The 23802-nt window shown below is 37.1% G+C and overlaps 1 protein-coding gene across 3 annotated transcripts in view; it reads left to right on the top strand.

Moving 5' to 3' along the window:
* FAM91A1 (family with sequence similarity 91 member A1) overlaps window positions 1-23451 on the top strand; it is a 40609-nt gene extending 17158 nt beyond the window's left edge. For all 3 annotated transcript variants that reach the window (XM_019973817.2, XM_019973816.2, XM_019973818.2), the window contains 11 exons: window positions 246-332; window positions 2742-2874; window positions 6400-6548; window positions 8325-8459; window positions 8593-8706; window positions 12312-12384; window positions 14324-14473; window positions 16525-16629; window positions 17155-17278; window positions 18351-18420; window positions 20561-23451. In XM_019973817.2, coding sequence (XP_019829376.1) covers window positions 246-332; window positions 2742-2874; window positions 6400-6548; window positions 8325-8459; window positions 8593-8706; window positions 12312-12384; window positions 14324-14473; window positions 16525-16629; window positions 17155-17278; window positions 18351-18420; window positions 20561-20746 — 1326 coding nt within the window. In that variant the 3' untranslated portion in view covers window positions 20747-23451. The remainder of the gene's footprint in view (window positions 1-245; window positions 333-2741; window positions 2875-6399; window positions 6549-8324; window positions 8460-8592; window positions 8707-12311; window positions 12385-14323; window positions 14474-16524; window positions 16630-17154; window positions 17279-18350; window positions 18421-20560) is intronic.
* The last annotated feature ends 351 nt before the right edge of the window (window positions 23452-23802 follow it).

The following is a 23802-nucleotide window of genomic DNA, read 5'->3' as shown; positions in this document are numbered from 1 at the left end:
ACTAAATTTATTCCTGAAAATGCAGCCAGCTTTGTTTTATATTCTTTAGAGGAGTGTGGCAGCTTTTTAGTGAGGGCTGCTTTTGTAATTAGAAAAATCAAGTCTTTATGCACACTTGAGGTTAAATATATTGGAAAGTGTAGTATCAAGATAAGATGCTTAGCATTCAGAGGGAAAGCTAGAACTTACTAATAATAGGCTCAGATAAAGTACATTTCAGTTTTGTTTTTGTTTCTTTATTGCAGAATTTGAAAAGCCATGCAGTCACAATGTTTGAAGTTGGCAAGCTCTCAGATGAGTCTCTGGACAGCTTTCTTATTGAACTAGAAAAGGTAAATCTAGGTAGCTTATGGGATGTCAGGGTGTTGGGACTCTTTTCTTGCTTGATAAAACATCAGTTGTTGGTTATGTAGATTTTTGGTATATTCTTGTTCATTCCCACCCTAATACTGTGGCAGTCATTTAGTTTTAAACATATTGAGTGGATGAATGAATTTTGTGATTTTAAAAGAGTAATTTACCTCATCTAAGCTCTTAGCATAATCTGACGTAATGAGGAAATGGGGTACAGAAATCTTAAAGTCTGTATGCAGTTTTTATGCACTTTTCCAAAATAGCCTTTAATTTTTTTTTTCTTTTCATCATAACTCTTAAAAAATCTACTCTTAAGCAATTTTGTTTGAAATTTTTGTTCCACTTAGTCTGGAACAATGTCCCTGGGTGTCGTGTTTATATCCACTCTCACTGTCCCTTTTAGCATCTTGAAGACTTCAGCCATATTTGTTTTTAACCATCTTTTCCCTGTGAGTACAGCCTAGTTTTCCTTAACTCTAAATCTTGATCGCCCTTTTGGTGTGTTTCATTCCCTGAGTATTTTATTCTGTCCTCTGTGCTTCTTTAAGCAAGTAGTTTGTGTGTCTAATCTGTTCCTTGACTAATAAATTTGGTACCTTCCTTGCTTTAGTGATGAACTCATGTATGTTAGAGAATGTTTGGTAATTTTGTACTTTATATCTCAAAAAAAAAAAAAAAACCCAAAAAAAACACCATGACATTTTTTTCCTCCCCACCTTCTCCATAGGATTTTTACTTTTTTAGTCCCTGAGATCATCCTTGTTGTGAATTTGTCTCCTTAACTTTTATCTTTATATTTTCACTATTTCCTCAATGCTTTTAATATCTTGTTTAGCCCCATTTCTTATTGTATATCATCTTTTCCAATAAATTTTTTATATTCTAGCACATATTAACATGTTTTCCAGATTTTTATTTTTCGGATTTCAGCTGGTCTTTTATCAAGTACAGCAAATTGGAAGATCTCTTTTACGCTTTATATATATATATATATATATTTTTTTTTTTTTTTTACCACATAGACATTCTTGGAAAAGCCCTTTAATCTGAAGTTTAGTTTTTAAAAAATAGTTTCTTAGCTATTTTTTAAGAAGCTTCATCTTGATCAAACTTAATTGGCTGATCTTGTTAATGTAATGCAAATATAATTAGTTATTTCCTCCTGTAGACCTGGCCTTCTGTTTTCTCTGTTGCTTCTGGAATGTGTGTGCTTTTACATATTAAACAGGTGACTGACTCAGTGTCAGAAGAACATGCATTAAAATGTAAACCCAGTGAAGGCAGGAGCTCCATCCACTCCTCTGTCCTTACATCCTAAGGAGGTCATAGCACAGAACAGGGGCTCAGTGAATCCTTGTTGAGTGATTTAAAGCTGTGTGTTCAGCGATACTGAACAGCTGTATTGAGTCACGTACTCTGTTGTCCCTTGCAGAGTTGTGAACAGGGTGATAAAAATAGTGGCATCATTGGTGACCATGGATTAGACTACTTTTCTAGACAAAGCAGAATATACAGATCTTAGAGTTTTTTGAGCACCCTGTTTGAATCATATATGGAACATATAATGTTATAATTTGGCATTACTTTGTTGCTGAAGTTGTTTTACTTGTTGGGGTAATTTCTGTCACCTTCCAAAGTGTAGTCAAATGGAAGCTCAACCAAGATTGGGGTTAATATGTATTTCAGTATTGCCTGGGCAAATTTCTGATTGGCTGATTTTTCAGTTCAGTTCAGTCGCTTAGTTGTGACTGACTCTTTGTGACCCTGTGGACTGTAGCACACTAGGCTTCCCTGTCCATCACCAACTCCTGGAGCCTGCTTAAACGCATGTCCATCGAGTTGGTGATGCCATCCAACCATCTCATCCTCTGTCGTCCCCTTCTCCTCCTGCCTTCAATCTTTCCTGGCATCAGGGTCTTTTCCAGTGAGTCAGTTCTTCACATCAGGTGGCCAAAGTGTTGGTGTTTCAGCTTCAGCATCAGTCCTTCTAATGAATATTCAGGACTGATTTCCTTTAGGATTGACTGGTTGGATCTCCTTGCAGTCCAAGGGACTCTCAAGAGTCTTCTCCAACACCACAGTTCAAAAGCAGCAATTCTTTGGTGCGGCTTTCTTTATAGTCCAACTCTCACATCCATACATGACTATTGGAAAAACCATAGCTTTGACTAGATGGACCTTTGTTGGCAAAGTAGTGTCTCTGGTTTTTAATATGCTGTCTAGGTTGGTCATAGCTTTTCTTCCAAAGAGCAAGTAGAAAACTAATTTCACAGTATGAAAAGGCTGATTTTTTAATAATGTCTAAAGATTTCTACTTTATGGTTATAAACTGGCATGAATGGCATGGGAGTGGTTTTTGTTGCAACCCATATGTTCTCTTGTTTCAGGTTCAGAGCACTGGTGAAGGGGAAGCACAGAGGTACTTTGACCATGCGCTCACTCTGAGGAATACAATACTGTTTCTGCGTCATAATAAAGATCTAGTTGCTCAGACTGCACAGCCAGACCAACCCAGTTATGGTATGATAAATATACTCGATTTTGAAGACATGATCCTATGGAACTTCTTTCTAAGAAATTAAACAAGTCATGCTCACTTATTTAATCATCACTTATTTTAAAACATTTCTTCTTCTATGAATTTTTTTACTCATCAGCCATTTCTTATATTACTTTCTCTCTTCTGTTGTGTGCTGCTGACATTTGTAGTATCTAAATTTGTTTAGCTATCTGTAAGAAGAGTAGAAGTGTTAATTTGTTTAAGTAGCTGTATGGGATGTAGGCATCTGCAGATGCCTATCTACAGATGTGAAACAGGCATCTGTTTTGAGAGGTGGACAAATGACAAAATTTATTTAGGAAGCATGAAGCATCAAGAATGAAGAATTCATTTTATAAAGATAAGAAACAGGGCCTTTGTATTCAAATGCTGCTGTAATATTTACTGAAGTATTTTACTTGGTGCCTTGGTGTGCCTTCTCAGTTTTGTGATAGAAAGGGGTTCCCAGACTTGAGTTGAGTTGAGGTAGTAGCTCCTGAATTGAGGAGTGGCCCCAGGAATGTGCTTTTAAAAAGATGCAGCAGCTTGGGCACCAGTGTACGAACATTACACTGTGAATGTCCTTGCTTCCTGTAGTCCTTGGACATTCATGGGAGTTGCCTTTTGGGGGCCTTTGGCACCACTGTCACGTTTAATTTCACTCTCTCATTTACCTAAAAGTTCTATTTTCTGGCCAAGAACCATCATTTTCTTAGTCATACCATTTTCATTCTACTTCTTTCACCAGCACCTGGCTTTCTTTTCAGCTCAGTTAAAAACATTTAGGATGGAATCATTTGTCACTTCACAAGAGTTGTTGCGGAGGGGAGAACAAAAACCCTGGGTAGTTCAGCTGAGTGAGGCTAGACACTCAGCACCTGGTGACCCACGCCTCAGCTTAGAGTCTGGTTCAGAGTCACGCTTTAGCAGGATTATAGATGATTCCATGCTGGAGGTTATTCATAAACGGTCGAAACTGAGTGTTAAGTCACCAGATACCAAGACACTAGAGCTCATTTTGATAAATAAACATTTGTTGATAGTAATCATTTTTTGGTTACCAAATATTAAATCATGTGACCTAGCAGTGAATGCCACAGTCTTGAATATATCTCTGGATACACGGACCCTGGACTTTCTTAGACTTTTATGTGATTTTCAGAGATAATGGGTTAGAATATTTGAAGTGTCCTACTGCCCATCATAGAATCCAAGAATGTTACAGAGTGCTAGTGACCAGCCAGGGGTAACTCATTTTATAGATAAAGAAATTCAAGCTTTTCTTGGTTAAATCTCTTGTGCATTTAGTCATTAAAGCTCATATGATTAGTAAATGGAAGAGCTGGGGCTTGAATCCATGTCTCTTGAATATTTTCCCTTTGCTCTGTCCTTTACATTATCTTCTCTTGAACACTGAGGTTTTTATTGATTTATTCATGAACAGTCTATTGCTTAATGGGTTGTGCTAAACTTATTCTGTGTGAAAGTAAAGTATAATTTTAACCTTTAAAGCAGATTTAGTTGTTGACTGTTACTGGAGCTTTAATTGCTTAGAATAACTGATGTGGCTCCAAAGTTAAAATGTAAGTAACTCCTCCCTCCCCTTGAGACCAGATCGGCGGTTGTTTATAAAGTTTAATTCTTCTAACCAGCCTTTCTTAACTGGGGCTCCTCATTAGAACCACAGAAGATGATTTAAGTGACTATTTTCAATTTTTATAATGTGTATAACTAGTACCATTTCAGATTCATAGAAAAAAAGGCCATTCATTCCAGATAAAGAATTAACTTTTTATTAGGGCATTAAGGCTTAATACCCTCCATGTAAACAAAGTAGCTTTTTGTAGGTGCCAGATGGGATAACTCAGTCTTGCTCCTTTTTAAACAATAAACTCTGTAGTATTGGTGTTTAAGCATCTATTTTTGAGTAGAAAGAATTTTCTTTTTATGTCATTAGCAATTTGTAGTTTGAGTATATCATGTAGTACTTGATATTCATTGTAAAGCAAAAAGCCTTGTGATGCTCTCGTAGAAGCAAACCTCTGATACTGTGACAGGACTAATTTCTTAGTACTCTTCTGGTTTTAGACAGCTTGAGGCACTGCTTGAAAAATGAAAACAACGTGTGGTCTAACAGTTAAGATCATAGACACTCCCCTTATTTGTGAGAGGCCAGGCACAAACACCCTCCAGAATCCCTTTGCCCCATATGTCGTTAGCTAGACTGCTTTGCCCCCGATTGTGCAGAACAAAACGCTTGCTACACTATGATCAAGCGTCTGTCCTTGTGATATTAGCGAATTTTGGCCACCCACTTAGTGTGTTTTCTGACTCCTACATTGTACAGTCCACTTTTATTCCCCCCACAACTAATAAGCAGTCTGTAGAGGGAGACACTTTACGACCGTGCACATATCCTGCTCTGTCAGTGCTTCCTCCTAGATTTAGCATTCTCTGTTGATCCTTGTCTGAAGCATTCTTGACTGTGATGGCTGCGAATTGATCTTTTTTTCCCCCAACTCCACCATTTCTTCCTCATTTAACATTTGGGACCAAGTTTCTCTTATATTCTCAGTATGGATTTATCAGTTTTTGTTTTTTCGATGATGTATAACCAGTCATTATTGTCTTATTATTTTTTTTGCTACATTGTCTCAGATTTTGCCAGTGGACTTCTCTTGTCCTGGAGTGCCTCTATCTTTTTTTTTTTTTTTTTTTTTAATTTGGTGGGGAGTAATTCCTTATTTTCTGACAAAGCTATCTTACTTTGTGTTTCTGCTCCAACCCTGGAATCAGCCTCTTCCCCTAGGAGCCTGGTTTCTTTTAGTGGTGAAATGGTATTAAAGACCAAGATCTTGGGTGCCAATTGTACTCAGGGCTTCTAAGCTCTTTTAGCAAGCCATATCCTTTTTTAGATTCATTTTTGCTTAGAGGACTAACTTGATCTTCTGAAGTTTCAATGAACTCTTTTTAGAAGCAATAGAATTGGAATTTTCCAGAAGAATTAAAAGTGGGAACACTTAACATCATTTGCATGCTTAGCTCATGCTTTATGGACCCTAGTTTAGGGCATGTGTTTCTAAATAGGAATTCTTGCCCCTCTGGTCAGTTCAGAATTTGGCTGTGAAGTTTTTATAGTGATTGAAAATCGGGGGAGGGAAGGAAACAGCTTTCCCATGGCACTTAGGTTTTCGTAAGATGGCACTGCCATGATGGAGAGGAAGTAAGGTAAAGCAAACGTATTTAAAGTGAAAGGTTAGCTCGAAGTAACACCGGTAGACAGTTATCTTTCTGGATCAGAATAAAGACTTTTAGCTTTAAATCTTAGAAAGTCTTAGTTGACTTCCTAGGAAATAAAGTGTTTTTAAAAAATTATTCTACCTTATTTTAAAAAATTTTAATTTTTATTTAAAAAATTGAAGGCAATTCTCAATATTTTCATCTTCGACATTTTTGTTTCATGTTGTCAGTCTTTCATTCTGTGTATGTGGTTGATCACAATTCAGGTTTTCCTCTGGATCTCTTGCGCTGTGAAAGCCTTCTTGGGTTGGACCCTGCAACCTGCAGCAGAGTTCTAAACAAAAATTACACACTGCTTGTTTCCATGGCTCCTCTCACCAATGAAATCCGGCCCGTCAGCAGCTGCACCCCTCAGGTAAAGAAAGACCCACTGGGAAGCCTGCTCTGCCATTATTTTCTTCTTCCTCATGGCAACTTGAAGGGGAGGTTTAACAGTCTTATGTATTGATTCTCAAATTGTAGGCAGCAGATACTAAAATCATCAACTCAGAAAGCAGTTTTGTACGTATTGCTGTTGTAGGATGTTCAATTTGTGAGGTATAATTGGTACTTTATTTATATATATATATATAGTCTAGTGCCCCTAGAGAAGGAAATGGCAGCCCACTCCAGTATTCTTGCCTGGAGAATCCCATGGACAGAGGAGCCTGGTGAGCTACAGTCCATGGGGTCGTGGAGAGTTGGACATGACTGAAGTGACTAAACCACCAACTACCATTGTCTAGTGATTAATGACACATTTGATTACAGTTTTCTTCTTGAAAGCAGGATTTCAAAGAGAATGTTTTTGGATCCTCTAAGAAAGAAACCTGGATTGCCTTGAAGGATAAGATAACTTTAATGAGGAAGAAACTGAAGTGTTTAGGAAGTGGGGCTGTGATGCTGAATAAGCTGACAAGAAAAGATTATACTTGAAAGAGAGAATTCTGGTTACCTTTAAAATTGTGAAGATGACTTCTGGTCTTTTACTTTTTGAAAATAAATAAGTTTCATGTATTTGTATACTTAGCAAGGCGTGTACCATGTGACGTGTACCATTTTCAAAGCGGGAGGATTGTGCTACATCCTGCCTGGTTTCCTCGGTATGCTGGGTTTCACGGTGTAGGAAAAAGGAAGGGATTCTGGTACATGGATGTTTCTGTTGCCTGTGCAGATCTAGCTGCTTCATGAGCACACTCCCCCCTTAGCCAAGTTGTGTCCTCTGTTCAGTGGGAGTGGGTATAGATTTGCATTTACTAATCTTTGTTTTGTAATTCTTTGTGTCCCCTCCCCTCTGCCACACATACATACTTCCTTCTACTCTTTAACACAGCCTCTGGGCATAGTAGGAATCCATGAATTGAATGAGTGGTAAGATGGATGCAAGGACAGACAGTCTCTCTTTTGAGAAAAATTGTTAGTGGAAATAATTAACACTTAGATAGTGCTTATCATGTGCTGCCAGGTACTGTTTTAAACTTGTAGCAATGTCCTGAAGAGGTAAGTATTCTGTTGCCGTGTTGCTGCTGCTGCTAAGTTGCTTCAGTCGTGTCCGACTCTGTGCGACCCCATAGACGGCAGCCCACCAGGCTCCCCCTTCCCTGGGATTCTCCAAGCAAGAACACTGGAGTAGGTTGCCATTTCCTTCTCCAATGCATGAAAGTGAAAAGTCAAAGTGAAATCGCTCAGTCGTGTCCGACTCTTAGCGACCCCATGGACTTCAGCCTACCAGGCTCCTCCATCCATAGGATTTTCCAGGCAAGAGTACTGGAGTGGGGTGCCATTGCCTTCTCCATCTGTTGCCGTGTTACAAATGAGCAAAAGGAGGCACAAGAGACCTTAAGTAACCTGCGGCGATATGGCCCAGGGGATGAAGCCAAGGTTCAGGCATAACCCAACTGCTCCAGAGTCCATTCTCTTAACTGCAGTGACAAGAACTTCTCTCTTAACTTCAGTGACAAGAACTGCTTTCTCAATTCCAGTATATATATGAAAGTGTTTGAATGGGTCATTTAACATTTATCTTCATAAGGCTAAGAACAGTTAACACTTCCATGAGGCATTAGCTGTAAGAGTATACTTAGTCCCTTGTGAAATTTGGCTTTGTTAGATAAGTATTTACAGCTTTATTTTACCTGTTCTATGATTTTAGCACATTGGACCAGCTATCCCAGAAGTCAGTTCTGTCTGGTTTAAACTGTACATTTACCACATCACCAGGCAAGGACCACCATCTCTTTTGCTGTCCAAAGGGACAAGACTTCGAAAACTGCCAGATATATTCCAGGTATGTTTTTGTGGGTTTTTTAAAAATCATTTTTGAGGAAGATAGAAACTGGTAAGCACTATTCTAGATAACTTTCTTAATTTTTTAAAATTCCTAAATGCTCTGGTATGTTTTATTTATTTCTTGTTCTTAGGGTTATGATCGATTATTAATCACGTCTTGGGGTCATGATCCTGGGGTGGTTCCTACGTCAAATGTGCTCACGATGTTGAACGATGCCCTGACACATTCAGCGGTTTTGATTCAGGTACAGTTACCTTATTTCAAACAATCAGTTTTGGATTTTAATTTCAAAGATTGCAATTTGTTTGACTCTCTGCTGAGTCATAGTCAGACATCAGTAATTAGACATTTGTCAAACTGACACATAAAGAACCAGAGATCAGGATTTTAGTCCTGGCCTTTGTCTCGCAGATTGAGAGTAGTGGAAACGATGTGGGCTTTGAAGGCAGACTCAGCTTTGAGTTCCAGCCTCAGCTTTTGCTACCTGTGTGGCCCTGTTTGTTTTTTTTTTAATAGTAGCTTTAAAATTTAGGTGTGCTTCATATACCATATTCCCCAATTGAATTGTGTGATTCAGTGGTTTTTAGTGTATTGACAGATGTCTACAGTCAGCACCACACTCAGTGCTACAACATTTTCCTTTTCCTGTAGTTCTCACACCAACCCCCCACCCCCGACACTTGCTGTCTCTGTAGAATGCCTGTTTGGGGCATTTCAGATACAGGGAGCCATATATAGGCTGCTTTCCTGTTGTCCAAGTGGCCATGTTGTCACTTCTTTGGTCTATATCCTTAGAAGTGGAAATGTGGAGTCACGTGGTAGCTTTGTGTGTTAACTGTTTAAGGAACTGCTGGGCTGTTTTCCAAAGTGACTTTACATTCCTTCCAGCCCTTTGTATTACCTTATTTCTTAATTATAACCACCCTAGCTGGTGTGAAGTGGTATGTAACATTTTAGAGATACTCTTCTTAAACTTAGTTTCCCCCATCTGCAGAATGGGGATGGTAATATCCACTGTGTAACAACAAAAATAATAGTAAGAGCTAATGCCAAAGGAAGCATTTTTACCTTTAGAATTGTTGAGAGAATGAAACAAGAAGGTGTGTGTGTGAAGAGTACAGCACTCTTTCTGGTACATAATAGGTTCTCTGTAAAGATCGCATTAATTCATTGAACTGGCAGTTGTACTTGCCATATTCTGTACTAATTAATGTGGGTTTACAAATGAGACATGGTCCCTGTCTTCAGGGAACTTAATTCTGATGGGAAAGGTTATGTAAGCAGTTTTTAGCTGAGGGTTAGAGAGAGTTATAGGGGAAGTGTTAAAGAGAAGTACCTTCTAGCTTTGGGGCAAGGACAGAGGCTTAGGGAGAGTTCCTCGGAGAAAATGAGACCTGGCTAGGTATAAAAGACTGATTCAGAGGAGAGTGAGGCCAGGCAGAGAGGTACAGTTAGTATGAATAAACCCTTGGGTAGAGAGTTTTTTCTTCTTTCTTCATAACTAGTTCCCTAGTGCTTGGAATAGTGCCTGGCTCGCAGAAGTTGCTCAGTGAGTGAGTGTTGAATAAACGAACAGGAATATGAAGTGGGAGCATGTGCTCGGACATGTGAGCTGTTACGTCATCTTGAGGGGTGGGCTGCAGTGTGATGGATGGTGATCAGAGACTCGTCTGGAGCAGCAGGCAGGCCCTGCCCTGGAGGGCAGTGGACCTTACTTGTCCTGCCGTAGTGCTTAGACTTTCCCTTTAGATCCATGGTAGCCAGTGAAGGGTGCTGAGCAAGGGATTAACATGGTCAGTTGTGATTTAGAAGATTAGCCTGAAGACTGTTGAGAATGACTGGGTGGGAGAAGATAGGATTAGCATGCAGTCTTGGAGGCCAGATAAGAGATGAGGACAGCCTAGGTTAGGGAAGCGGTAATAAGAATGAAAAGGAAGAATTATTACAAATACAAAATAAATAGAACTGATCAGGTATCTGAGAAGGGGGTGGGAAGAGGAAAAGGGATTCCTCAGGAACCTGGCTTGTGAAGATGGAAGAACAGGGGCATCACACTTGAGGACACAGGAGGAAGAGCTGGTGTATGGGAGCAGATGAGCGTGGCGTGTTTTGGGCCTGTGGGACATTTGGGTGGTGGAAATATCTAGGAGGTAATTGAAAATATTCTGAAATTCAAATGAGAGCTCGAACAAGGGAGATTGACTTGAGTGTCAGCATCAGCACGTGGGTAGTAGTAGAAACCGTGAGAGGATGCGTTAGCCGGGAGGGCAGACATGAAGCGTAGAGCGGTGGCTGGGATACGGAGTAGGATGGGCTGGACGTGAACTGAGGGATCAGACCGCCTAAGTTCACATCTGGAGTCCACGTATTGGCTACATTGGATAAGTTAACTAACTTCCTTCAACTTCACTGACTTCACCTGCAAATTAGAGGTAATAAAAGGTCTTACCTTTACACGATTGTTGAAAAGAATGACTGAGATGGGAGATCAACATAAAATGCTCTAGACCTGTGTTTAGTACCTTGGAACACCTCAAAAAATGTTCACTACAGTGGCAGTGGTGGTGGAAATAGAGTGAGAGGAGTTTTAAACTGTTTGTTAAGGAGTTTTGCCTTTTCTAAAAAAGAACGTCTCTTTTATTAAATTTTATGGAAAAAAAGATTTACTGGAACTTAAAACAGCAGAATTAAGATTTTTGATTAAAACCATGTTCTTATAAATAATAACCATCTTGTTTAGGATTGAAATCATAAATGTATCAATGGAATAGAAGCAAGATATTAGAAACATATTCAAGTTGTTATATGAACCAGGTTAAATGAATATGATTTTTTCCCCCCTGAAATTATTTTTTTCTTTTACATCACAGTATCTTGAATTTGATTAATGTGTGGATCTTCTTTAAAGGGAAAGAATGTATAGATCCCAAGTGTTAACTTTTCTATTAAAATGATTCTGTATAAGCATAAAATGAAATACCTTATGCTTATCATTCATAACTGTAATTATTTGAATGTGAGGAATGCTGTTTGTAACATGGGACTGAGGTGGGTTAGATTCATAGATTTTTTTCAATTTAACTTTTGAATTGATAGTTCATGTTTCAAAAATAAAACACTATTAAAAGATGCACAGAGAAAAGTATCACTGCCCTCTTAACCCTCTGTCCAGTCCCCACTCCCTGACTCTCCTCCAGATCAGACAACCACATTTGTTTTTGCTGTACCCTTCTAGAATTTCTTTATACACATGCAAGCAATTACATACAGATATCCCCCATGCTTTTTCCACTTAGCAATTGGAGATCTTTCTATTTCATTTTGTAGAGAGCTTCCTTTTTTTGCAGCTGCCTTGAAAATATGCACATAGATTTATTTCATCAGTCCCCTGCTGACTGGCATTTTGGTTGTCTCTAATTGTATGCAGTTAGAGTGCTGCAGCAAGGCATTTTGAATACGTGTCATTCAGTTCACGTTTTTGAGATTTGCACTCCTAATCCGCAGCACGCCAGGGAACTCGGATCCTCCGTCACTTTTCTTTCTCAGCACTACAGCTAAGCCTCATGAATGCACAGGATCTAATTCAGGCTTCACTCAGCAGACACCTGATTGACCTGTTTTTTCACTAACCCGTACCCTCACTTCAGACACATTGCCTTAATAGGTTAATAAAGATTTAAGATTATGTTTACTTGCTAGAGAAAAGCAGAGAATTATTGAGAGCATTTTGATGGAGTATTAAGGTGGAATACACCATCATGAGGCACAGTTTTAATTATCAATTGAGTATCTACTGTTGGAAATACAGATTTCACATATACCTTTCAACTTGTGTTTTTTCATGTTTAGGGACATGGTTTGCATGGGATAGGAGAAACTGTCCACATACCTTTCCCATTTGATGAGACAGAACTACAAGGAGGTACCTTGCTTTCAAATTGTATCCATTTGACTTCTTTATAATTAGTCTTGTCAATCAATGGAAGCATAGCAAGAAGTAAATTCTTAAACTTTTTAAGTTCTAGGGTCTTAAAATCATTCTGCTTTTAAAGAGTATTGGGAAAGGTAGTTTTCTGTCACATGCCTTTTCCCACAAAGAGCTAATAGGGTAGGACTCATTTAGGACCTAGGACTAGAAGGAATACTAGTTTGTCTTGGAGATGAAGAAGCTAAGTAGGCAGCTACTTAGATGGAAGACTAGGTTTTCTGTATGTTTAGCCTTTTTAGTTTCCTTTTATTGTTTATTTGTTCATAGGTTGGCAGAGAGTACAAGTCACAGGGAGGATTTTATGCTTAGAAAGTTGATTTTTTCCCCCCATTGTTATTACAGTCCTTTTATTTATTTATTTTTATGGGGCTTCTATGGACATTAATGAACATTTGTAAATTAACTTACAGTTTACAGAGAACTTGTGTATTATTTCCTGTTTCAGCATTTGTTTTTAGCAAAAACAAATTGAAAATTTTTTTATTAATGGTCAGTGTGTTTTAAGTTTGTTCTATAGTATTACAAGTTCCCAATCTAGAGTCCTTAGAGAAAATGAGAAAACATTTTAAACAAAACCTAATTTAAAATGAATAAATAATTTAAAATTGTTTTTAAATTTTATTTTTCCTGCTAGAGAGGACTTGAGTGAATTGTAGAGTCTGAGCTAAATTAAGCTGATTCTAGGTTCAAGGGTGAAAAGGCCTGTTTAAGGTTACTCCTTTCTAGAATTGTGAGCTGTAATACATTTGATGAAAGATGCTCAGGGAATTTCTATAAAAGCAAATTCATTCTTCCTTTTGTTTAATGTAAAACATCTCTCCTCTGTTGATTATTAAGAAAGTATATTCAGCACCTGTGTTTCCTGCTCCATTCAAAATTGTCATTTTAGAATCTATTTTTCTTGTTCTTAGAGTCATATTGCTTGGAATTTTAGAGAGCAATGAATCAAGTAATTTAACTTTTGTTAATTCATATAAGAACTTTTCCAAAATGTTAGTCACCATTGTCCCTTCTCCCCTAAAGCAGGGAGAAAAGAAGAAGATTTACATAAGTATTTTTTTCCTTTTCTCATGAGTAGGCTGTAAATGCTTCACATTTGAAATTAAGTACTCTCTTTGGGCTGTTGTGAAATAAGTGTGTACAAAATTTGGAGAGGAGAATTTTCTCCTCCAAAATAGAGCCCCTATTCAGAAATAAGTATTTCTCTGCAACTAAACTTTGCTAGTTAATCCTCTGATACTTTATAAATTCTGTGGACAAATTAATTATTCACCACAAGATATAGGATAGTGACAACGGGATCTTAAAAATCATAAAATCTCGAGAACTGATCACTCTTTTGCCTTTGGAGATTATTGTGAAAATTCTAAAACAGAGAAATATTCGTATTTGGCATCTTTCTCTTTTGTAAGTTCACGTATTTATGAGAACTTGAGCTGATACTTAATTTATTAGGGATATAATTTCAAGTACATTGTTAGCTTTTAGTTTCAATAAGAATACTTTTCTTAAAAAATAAAAAAAGTGTATTCAATACGGAATTTCCTGGTAGAAGCCCACTAAGTAAGTACTTAAGGCAGAATGGAAGTACAAAGAGAAGCCTAGAGAATTTGCCATTGACGGGCCATGTTTGTTTACTTAGAGAGTAAATTGTTTTGTTACAATAGTTGCCTTCTGAGGTCTATAAAGTATGTTGTATATGTACAGCATCCTTTTACATTTACAGATATTTATTCATTGGAATCAGTTTTGATAAAATCTAAAAGTAGTTCTAAGAATTGTTTGATGTTAACAAAAGGAAAGTGTATTTAAGTTTTTGGTGTTTTGTTGTAAAACTGTTGACTTATAATTGATGTCAACTCTTTGTTCTTAGAGTTTACTCGTGTCAATATGGGTGTTCATAAAGCACTGCAAACATTGAGGAACAAAGTGGACTTGCAGCATTTTTGTGGATATGTCACCATGTTGAACGCTTCTAGCCAACTTGCAAACAGAAAACTCAGTGATGCTTCTGATGAGAGAGGTTAGCCAATAGTTGTGTCCTTCGAGTTACGATAACTGGCAGTGAGTGTATCACAAACTTAATATTTAAAAAGCATGGGGGCTTTGTGGGGATGTTGACTTATTTAATACTTAGTGTTTTTCCACTGAAAATACTGTGACGTCATTGGGACAATTATCAGTTATTCAAATGGAGAAATTACTAAGTGCAAAAGTAAAGACGTGATGACCTGGGGTTGGAATACAGAATCGTTATTGTGTTTTAGCCCTTTACTGTCATATTTCTGTTTATAGGCTTTAAATTAAGTTCCTTTATGGGGTGATGGTTTCAAAACTTTAGTCTGTAAAATTATTTTCAAACTAGGATGAATAGTTTTCCCCTTCAGCTTTCCTCCTCCTGTTGGAGGCACCATTGTCTCAGTTATGCAGGCCTTAAAAATCATGTCTTTGTCTCATCCTTCTCCTTTCGCACTCAGCCTAGTTAGTTCTGTGAGTTAGTCTTTAGAAATGTCTTATATTCATTTCTTTCCCTCCCTCTTTAATTCTCTGTAACTACCATTCTAGTCTGAATCTTGATATTTTACACATGTTTTATTGCAACTATTTCCTGCTTAGTCTTCCTGGCCTCATCTTCTTTGCGTCTCCACCCTGTCTTGCATATGGACAATGGCTAATTTTCCTTAGATGCCTTTCTTTTTAAAGATGCATTTTTCAGATCACCTTCTCGTCACTAACTGTTTCCTGCCCTGGCGTAATTTCGGCTTGTATGTGGCTTTGGTTGCCGTGGTGTCACCTGTGGTCCGCAACTCTAGGGAATGTTTAATTCAGATCTCTATATCATCGATTCGATTCACTGAACCTCTTCCTTTGAAATGCTGAGAGAGTATGATTAATTGCTAGCCATCTAGTGAATTGAATTAGGTATTCACTCCTGGTCCATATACCTTTGGCCAGAGTTGGGTAACTTTCAACAGTTGACTGCCAAGTATCACAGGAGCGTTTTTAGAGAAGAGGGCTGTGGATTAGTCATTTCAAAGAATGTTAATAGAGCTGTCCTGTTTTATTTCATTCTTTCTGTGCACATTTACGAAATACCTGCTTAGGTGCTGGAGATATTTCTATTACTAAGTCCTACGGAGAAGGAGATGGCAACCCACTCCAGTATTCTTGCCTGGAAAATTCCATGGACAGAGGAGCCTGGTGGGCTACAGTCCATGGGGTCGCAAAGAGTCGGACACGACTGAGCGACTTCACTCTCTGAAGGAGTAAAAAACCCTGGGCGAGAGACAAGCAACTGAATCAGCCTACTGTGTAATGTTAAGAGACTAAGATACCGGGGTCTGCTTAAAGTGCTAAAGCAGGACGGGAAGGCTTATCTCAGCCAACTGAGCTATCAGACCCTCTTAGAGAAGGTAAAGTTTGAAGTGAATTTTGAAAAATGAGGTGTTATCTACACATAGATGATTGTTGTTTATTTGTACGGTAGCAGCTTTAGGCAGAGGGGATCAGGCAAGAGAGTAGCTTATCTTGGCCAGAAGAGTTTGATGGGCTGTAGTAGCAGAGAGTAGAGAAATAATAGGTAAGATCTAGAGGATCTCAGAGGATGTATTATGCTGAAAGACATAGGTAGTCAAAATATTTTGAAAGGGAATGATGTAATCAGACTGCATGTTTCCATGGGGACAGAAATGACTTTAGTATAATGAAGTGAAGGTCTGAACTTGTGTTCTGCCATGTGAATGCTTGTTTTTTTAGTTCAAAGCTTCACAACCTCAGTACTATTAATGTTTTGAGCTGGCTAATTCTTTGTTCTGGGGGACCGTCCTATGCATTGTAGGATGTTTAGGATCCTTAGATATCAGTAACATCCCTGTCCCCATTCATGGCGAACAAACCTTGTCAAAACTGCCAAGTATTTCTTGTGGGACAAAATTGTCCCCCACTTAACAGCTTCTCCTTTAGGCTAAAGACCATTCACTATATTCCATTGTTATTTCTGTTAGGACTGACTTATCAACAACGTATACCAACTTCTAGAGTCCTAATATTTATTGTTTGCCCTTCAATTATAAGGAGAACCTGATTTGGCTTCAGGCTCAGATGTGAATGGGAGCACAGAGTCATTTGAAATGGTCATTGAGGAAGCAGCTCTAGATTCAGCTGCAAAGCAAAACTCTGGTAAGGCTTTAAAAATTGCTTGCAATCTCTGACTAATTTCTGAGGTTTAATCCTTTTGCAAATGATACTGTTTTTGGATATCATTTGCTCTTATTATAATGGACCTTTTCATAAGTATTTTCTAGGAAACATTTTTATATATTTAGAATAATTAAAATATTGTAAAATGTGACATGAAAATAAACAATGTTTCATTTTTCCTGTTAATTCTCTCATCTTGTAGATGTTTTGAATTAGATTTTTTTTTTCTGGTGTAAAAAGCCACTTGGAGTGTCTGATGAAAGCTGTGTGCCTTCTTCCCAGAAGCATGTACATACTCAAAAAACATTATTTCCTGTTTCAGAGATTCACTGACACCCCTCTGAGTCCTCTCCCCTGCTAAACCCACGTGGGTGTCAGTGGAAGCAGGAGGAATCTATGAAAATCTCTGGATCTCTGACCAGTGATCAGACTGACCAGTTAAACCCTGGTCAGTCATAATACATGAAGTATACATGATTAATAACTTTGTGTACCCTTTTGTAGTTGCCACAGCAGAAGCAGATTGGGTTCCTCTGGAGTTGTGCTTTGGGATTCCACTGTTTAGTTCTGAATTAAACCAGAAAGTCTGCAGAAAAATCGCTACGCATGGCCTTTGCAGAAAAGAGAGGTGAGGGTTTCTGTTTGCTGTCATCTTTTCATGTATGAGACTTTTTAAGCTCTCATTATTAGTTGCTGTACCTTACTTTCTCTTATTTCACACATGCTTGTTCATTGATTGAATAAAGATGGCTTGTTTAAAGGTTTTGCTGTGTATTTTTAAATTAAAGTTCAGTCCCTCAGAAATTAGGCACATGCAGATATTTTGGACACAACGTTTTGGTTAATGATACTAAATTACTCAGATTTGGCGAGAGTATAGATTAAATGGGTGTACTTATATGACTGTGTGCACCTAGCTTTTTTTAATATGTAAATATGGATGACTTTCTAAATTTTCTTCAGTTGCCACATTTTCTAAATGAACATACATTATTCATCAGTCATGACAAGTAGGTTTTATCTTGTATGCTCACTCTCATCGGTTGGGAGCAGCTGCTGAGAGGCAGCATGGTAAGGGTCCTGAGTCTGGTTAGCAGAGAAGAGTATCACTAAATCTGATGATCATGGTGGGTGGCTTAGAAAAAGGTGATATCTACAGATCTCCTTGACATTGTTATTTAGGAAAACAAAGTTGGAGAATAAATAATTTAATTGGCCTAATGTAGTTTGTATAAGAAAATTTAAGGTACTTAATTGACAATTTTAATAACTATCTTGAAAATAAAATAATATACATGAATAAAAAGGTAAAAATACTATATAGCTTTAATGATTGCCACTATAATGGTTACCAGTTTACATATGTTAACCAATTTACAGTTGAAAATGTGTTCCTACATTTTTATTTTTAAAGTGTTCTTGCATATTTGGTAGTAGTTTAAACTTTTCCTTTTAACAGTAATTTTCTAATTTTGGTTGTACATGATGTTTTATTTCAAAATGGTCTTTTTAATGCATCTTTACTCCATATTATTAAAACAAGCAGAAATTTCATTGATGAGAACCATTGCAATTGTTTTTTAGAAATTATGTGATTAATTGAGATGTATATACATATATTAACATGTTTATTAAAATTAAACTCTCATAAGCTATTAGTTCTCGTTATATTTGTTTTAAACTTTTCTCCTTTTTTTCAGCCTTCAAAACCTCTTACATTCCAGTAGAAAACTGTCTCTACAAGTCCTTAACTTTGTTCACTCATTCCAGGTAACAAAAACTAAAAAAACCCAAGGTGTATTTGCATAGAGCTTTTATAGTGTCCAAAACACTTCTGTGTTTGTGCTGAGTCTCCACAGCAGTAAGACATGAAATAAGTTGTAATTTAATGTATAAATGAAGATACTGAAATTCAGAAAGTTAACTGACTTATACATGATTTCACTGGCCAGGTCTTCAGGAGGCTTGAACTGTTCGTTCTAGTGCTGGTGCTTCATTTAACAGAAGTGTTTTAAGCATCTGCCATGGGCCATGTACCACGTTAGGTTCTGGTTCTTGGGTCAGTTGTTGTTTAGTTGCTAAGTCGTGTCCAACTCTTTGTGACCCCAAGGACTGTAGCCCGTCAGGCTCCTCTCTCCAAGAGATTTCCCAGGCAAGAATACTAGAGTGGGTTGCCATTTCCTTCTCCCGGGGATCTTCCTGACCCAGGAATTTTACCTGTGATTTCTGCGTTGGCTGGCAGGTTCTTTACCAGTGAGCCACTAGGGAAGTCCCCTCTTGATCCCCAGTGCAGTGATTAATGAGGTGGGACTGACTGTTACGGTAGTGAAAGCCAGTGCTCTAGACCTCTGTCTTACCCCCAAGGAAAGAATGGATACCGTAGACTTGATTTGTAGATAAATTTTTAGAATGGAATATTTTTTGTTTGAAATATCTGTTCTAACATTATGAAATTAGTATTTTGGAATTTGGCTTCTTTCATTCTCTCAGTAAATACTTGAGTCAGCTCTATGCCCGAGTCTTCACAAGGTGCTGGGGAAGCAGTATACTAAGACACTAATGGAGCTTGAGTGTTGTGTGAGAGCGAGTCAAGGAAACACTGACATATACAAGTAGTTACAGATTTCAATATGTGTGCTTTAAAGGAGCCAAACCCCTTCAGAAATGATAGAATCTAAAGGCAGACCAAATTTAAAAAGGTAGAGGTGACGTATAAGCTGAAATCTAAAGAACAGGAAAAAGTATTCCAGGCCGAGGTTAGTAGGTATGTAAGTCCTGTGTCAGGAGGGCACTCAGCCTGCAAGGAAACGAGAGGGCCAGTGACAGAAGCCTCGTGAAAGTGGCGTAGGGGCCAGAGGTGAGGTTGATGCGGAGCGGAGGGCCTTCTAGAGTACGTGAAAAAATGTGTTCTATACTTAACTGCAAAGAGAAACTGTTAGTATTAAAGACTTATAACAGGGAATGACATATTTCTAATTGACTTTTTTTAAAAGATTAGTTACTGTTTAGAGAATAGATTAAAAACAGAAGCTTAGAAATAAGACAAGTTTGGAGACTGTTGTAATAACTATAGTGAGAAATATTGATAGATGAACATCTTTTTCATTAAAAAAAAAATGTATCTGCAGTAAAGGTTTGTTCATTACTGCTATACCTGTAATATAATAAATTGTGTATATTATAAAACATACACAAAAACAGAAATTTTATTGGATGCAATAAATAGATACAAGATTTTACAAATTTTCACACTCCTGCACCTCACTTTGGTGTGAGGACTGCACTTCAGTGGAGACTGGTGGCCTTGGCTGTGGTGAATGAATCAAGTAAACTCCTTTGGGATACATGCTGGAGGTATATTGAGGGAATGTAGTGATTAAATAAATGTGAGGAAGGATCGAGGCTATGGTAAGGAAAGGAAGAATGAAGGTAATTTTCACGCTTCATAGTCATTTTCTTGACTAGCTTGATGCATGGAGTAGGGGAAGGACCTGGTAGGGAAAATTTAGTTTGGTTATGGACATGTTAAGTGTGGAATTTATGGTGAAACATGCAAAGATAGATGTTGGATAGGAGGAGATTGGAGCCTGGAGTTCCAAGAAGTCTGTGCTGAATGTGTGAATCTGAGAGCCCTGGGAGTGGATGATGGATTCTTCTAGTGCTTAATGTTGCATGAGGGTTTTTGTAGATTATCTAAGAAATTTTTCTTATTTCTGCATATGTTAATACCAGTTGTTGATTATTTGGGGTTCATGAGGTATGTCTTTGCATCTTCTATAGTGCTCTGCATTCCATAAACATTTCTTAGGTAATCAAGGTCTTAATTTCACACTCCACTTCATTAGCTGAATTAAGTGGTTTGGTAAAGTGTTGAATAGGATTTTTTTGTCTTGTTTCTTGCTCTCTCTAGGAAGGTGCTTCAACACTGGATGTTCACACTGAGGCCAGTTTTCCAAGTTTGCTTTCACAGTCATCCTGTGCTGACATGGGAGTTCCCCTTCCTGCAAAGAACTTAGTATTTAAAGATGGTATCTTAACGGAGTGGAGTGGACGATCACCCTCGTCACTTCTTATTGCTAATCTCCATTTGCAGTAATTTGGTTACATATTTGTTGCTCACCCTTTCTGCCTTTTTTCTTTCTTAACGTTAGCTTTATAGTGCCAGCCACTAAAAAGCTTCCTGCTGCTGCAGTGCAATTTATGCTTAACTGATGTTAAAGTTTGGGGAACTTGTTCATGTTTTCAGAAGTTTTCCTCATTCCTGCACCTCCTAATGCAACAAAGAGCTTTTTAGCAGCCTGCACTGTATTTTTTACCTTGAGACAATCTGCATTTCTTTTATAAAACTGAGGATATACTTTATAGGCTTTATGATGACTGTTATGTTTATAAGCAGTCACTATGAATATTGCAATGGTAATTTTATATGTTAGTTTATCAAACATAAATCTTGTTTAATTTTATATTTTGTTACCTACTCTTTAAGGGATCATGGGAAGAGGTGGAACTCTTCCTCTGAAAAGGCTTCTTGGTATTTAAAGTAGCAAAACTATAAAACTGTTAACATCCATTATTGAGAGATGATCTGATGGGGCATTATGAATTGCTGTGGATATTTGTAAATTATGTATATCAATTGAACATTGTTGAAGGTATGCAAATCAGCATAGTTAGGTATGGCTTAACGTTGACTTAGAAGATCTTAACACCGACTATGACGATACACTGACATCTCATAAGAAGCTTGGGAAACATTCTATTTTTAAACAATGTTTATATGTGGACTTGTGTTGTCGCTCATTTGGGGCTTTATATTTTCATAGAGTCTTTATGGAAAAATCAAATTTATTTTCCACTCTTGTAGCTGTGGCTGCTGCATGTTTTCTCCTTGACTCATTTACCCATGAGTTGTTATGGAATTGGATTTGAGGTTTCAAACCAAGGATTTTGATTTTAGCTTAGAATTTAGAGGCATTAAGGCTATGTCTTCTGATCAAAACATTTTAGTGACAAACCTGCTGTGAGGACACATTGTTAGGCAATTTGGATCTTAAATTTATGTGACTAGTTTTAGACAAAATGATAAAGAAAAATCGAGTAATTTCAAAATGTTTTTCTTGAGTCCTTGATTCTTTTAGTATCTCAAATGTTAATTAGAATAATTGGAATCACTTTTTAGATTTTTCAAATTACCTTCCTTGGGAAGTTTGTGCAGGGTTATAGTTTAGCTCTTCTCATAGAATAACGGTTTGCTAGTTTAAAACTGTAACCAAACTAACTGGTCAAACAGCATATATCTAAAATATTTAAAGCATTAGAAAATTTGGGAAGGTTAAACCTGAACATTTTTGCTGACAATTTTTGTTATTTATAGAACTGATATTTGTGTATTTAACATACTTCTGGAAATATATGTCTTTCTTAAAACTGTTAGCATAACCATGCATTCAATACCATGGCCTACCTATTAAATGTTTTGAAGCAGGTTACCTGTGGCACAGTCAGTGCTGTGTTTGGGGTAAATGCAGTAACGTTTAGTATTCTACTTTGTCTTATATGAGGTGGAAACCAAGTGTATGTTATAAATGTTTGTCTATAAAAGGAAAAATACTAATATTAAAATAATTTCTTATAACTGTGAATCACTCATTTATTTTTCCAATAATTGATATTGTACATTCCTAGTGCTATTAGGTATGTATGTAACTTTTATAGTTTTTCACCTGATTGTTGTAAGTATTTCATTTGATCAGGGCTCTTTAATCTCATTTGCTTTGTTCAGATTAACTGTAGTTATTTATTTCTGTATTAACAAGCTAAGCCTATGGTGATGACATGTACACTAATAAAGCATTGAATGTTTGTAGTTGGTAGTGAACCTTGTTGTTGGTGAATTTAAAACTTAAAATATGGGAGTGATTTGCTGCTATATTTCCTTTGAGGGATAATAGAGGAAGAAATGGACCCTAGTAATGATCATGAATTTTAGGGAAAGTACAAAAAAAAGCATGTGGTCACCTCTGGTTTCTCATGTGAATGAGGAAAGAGTCTACTTCCAGCTGAAGACCTCTTATACTTTTAAAGATGGGGAATCTGCATTTTTAGAGCTGTTAGCAAAGTGTGAAAGCCACTTTATGCTTTACTTTGTGGATTTGGTTTTGTTTTATTCATACATTAGCTCATATCGAGATGCATTGCTTAAATCTTATGTGTTGATCCTATTCAACAAAAAATGTAAAATATAGAATTTATTATTTGCCAAAGAAAATTTATGAAAGAATTTTTATCCAGTTTTTCTGCAGACATTTAAATTTCATTTGGCTTTGTGCTCCCTCCCCTCTTTTTTGTCCTTAATGTAGCTTAAACCATTGGCAAACTTCAGAAACCAAGAGAAAAAAAGAAACATAAAAAAAAGACACAGAATTTAGTATGGTACAATTTCACCTTTCACATAGGTCTGAAGAAATGTAACTTTATGTTGTTAAGATCATCTTACTTCCTTGACTCCTTTTTTTCTTTTAAAATTGTAATCAGATGCTTCTGGGTTTTTTTTTTTTTTTTCCAGGAATAGTGCTTTCTTTTACTTGTTTCCACTTTTCTCTGCCATTTGTGATTCTCTTTTATGTTCAGTGTTTCAAATACAGTTTGTATTTAAAGATTTTAAAATACCAAAACTGTAACTGAGTACAGTGGATTTTTTTCTGGTATGATGTTAATATTATACAATGAAATGTATAAAGTGTTGTCAATTTGATTATTGACACTATAATATGTTTACAAATAAACTGTGGTGTTGATCAAGTTGCTGTGAAAATGTGTATAATCTTCTGTTAAGTCCCTTTCATAATTTAAAATACAGGCATGCTTTCAGTGCTGAGACTTCTATACTTGAAAAGAAAAAAACAAAAGCAACAACAACAAACTAATTTTACAATAATTTCAAATTAGCAGAAAAATTGCAAGGTCATCTGGAGATATTCCCTGTACCCTTCCACAGGCTTCCCCTAATGTTAACACCTTATATAAACTATGACGCATTTGTCAAAACTCAGAAATTAACATTGGTACCGTACTATTTACTAAAATACAGATTATGTTTGATTTTCACCGATTTTCCCTCTGATGTTCTCTTCTGTTCCAGGACCGTGTCCA

The sequence above is a fragment of the Bos indicus genome, chromosome 14 (assembly GCF_029378745.1).
Source record: "Bos indicus isolate NIAB-ARS_2022 breed Sahiwal x Tharparkar chromosome 14, NIAB-ARS_B.indTharparkar_mat_pri_1.0, whole genome shotgun sequence".
Lineage (NCBI taxonomy): Eukaryota > Metazoa > Chordata > Mammalia > Artiodactyla > Bovidae > Bos > Bos indicus.
This window is presented reverse-complemented; position numbering and strand designations above follow the sequence as displayed.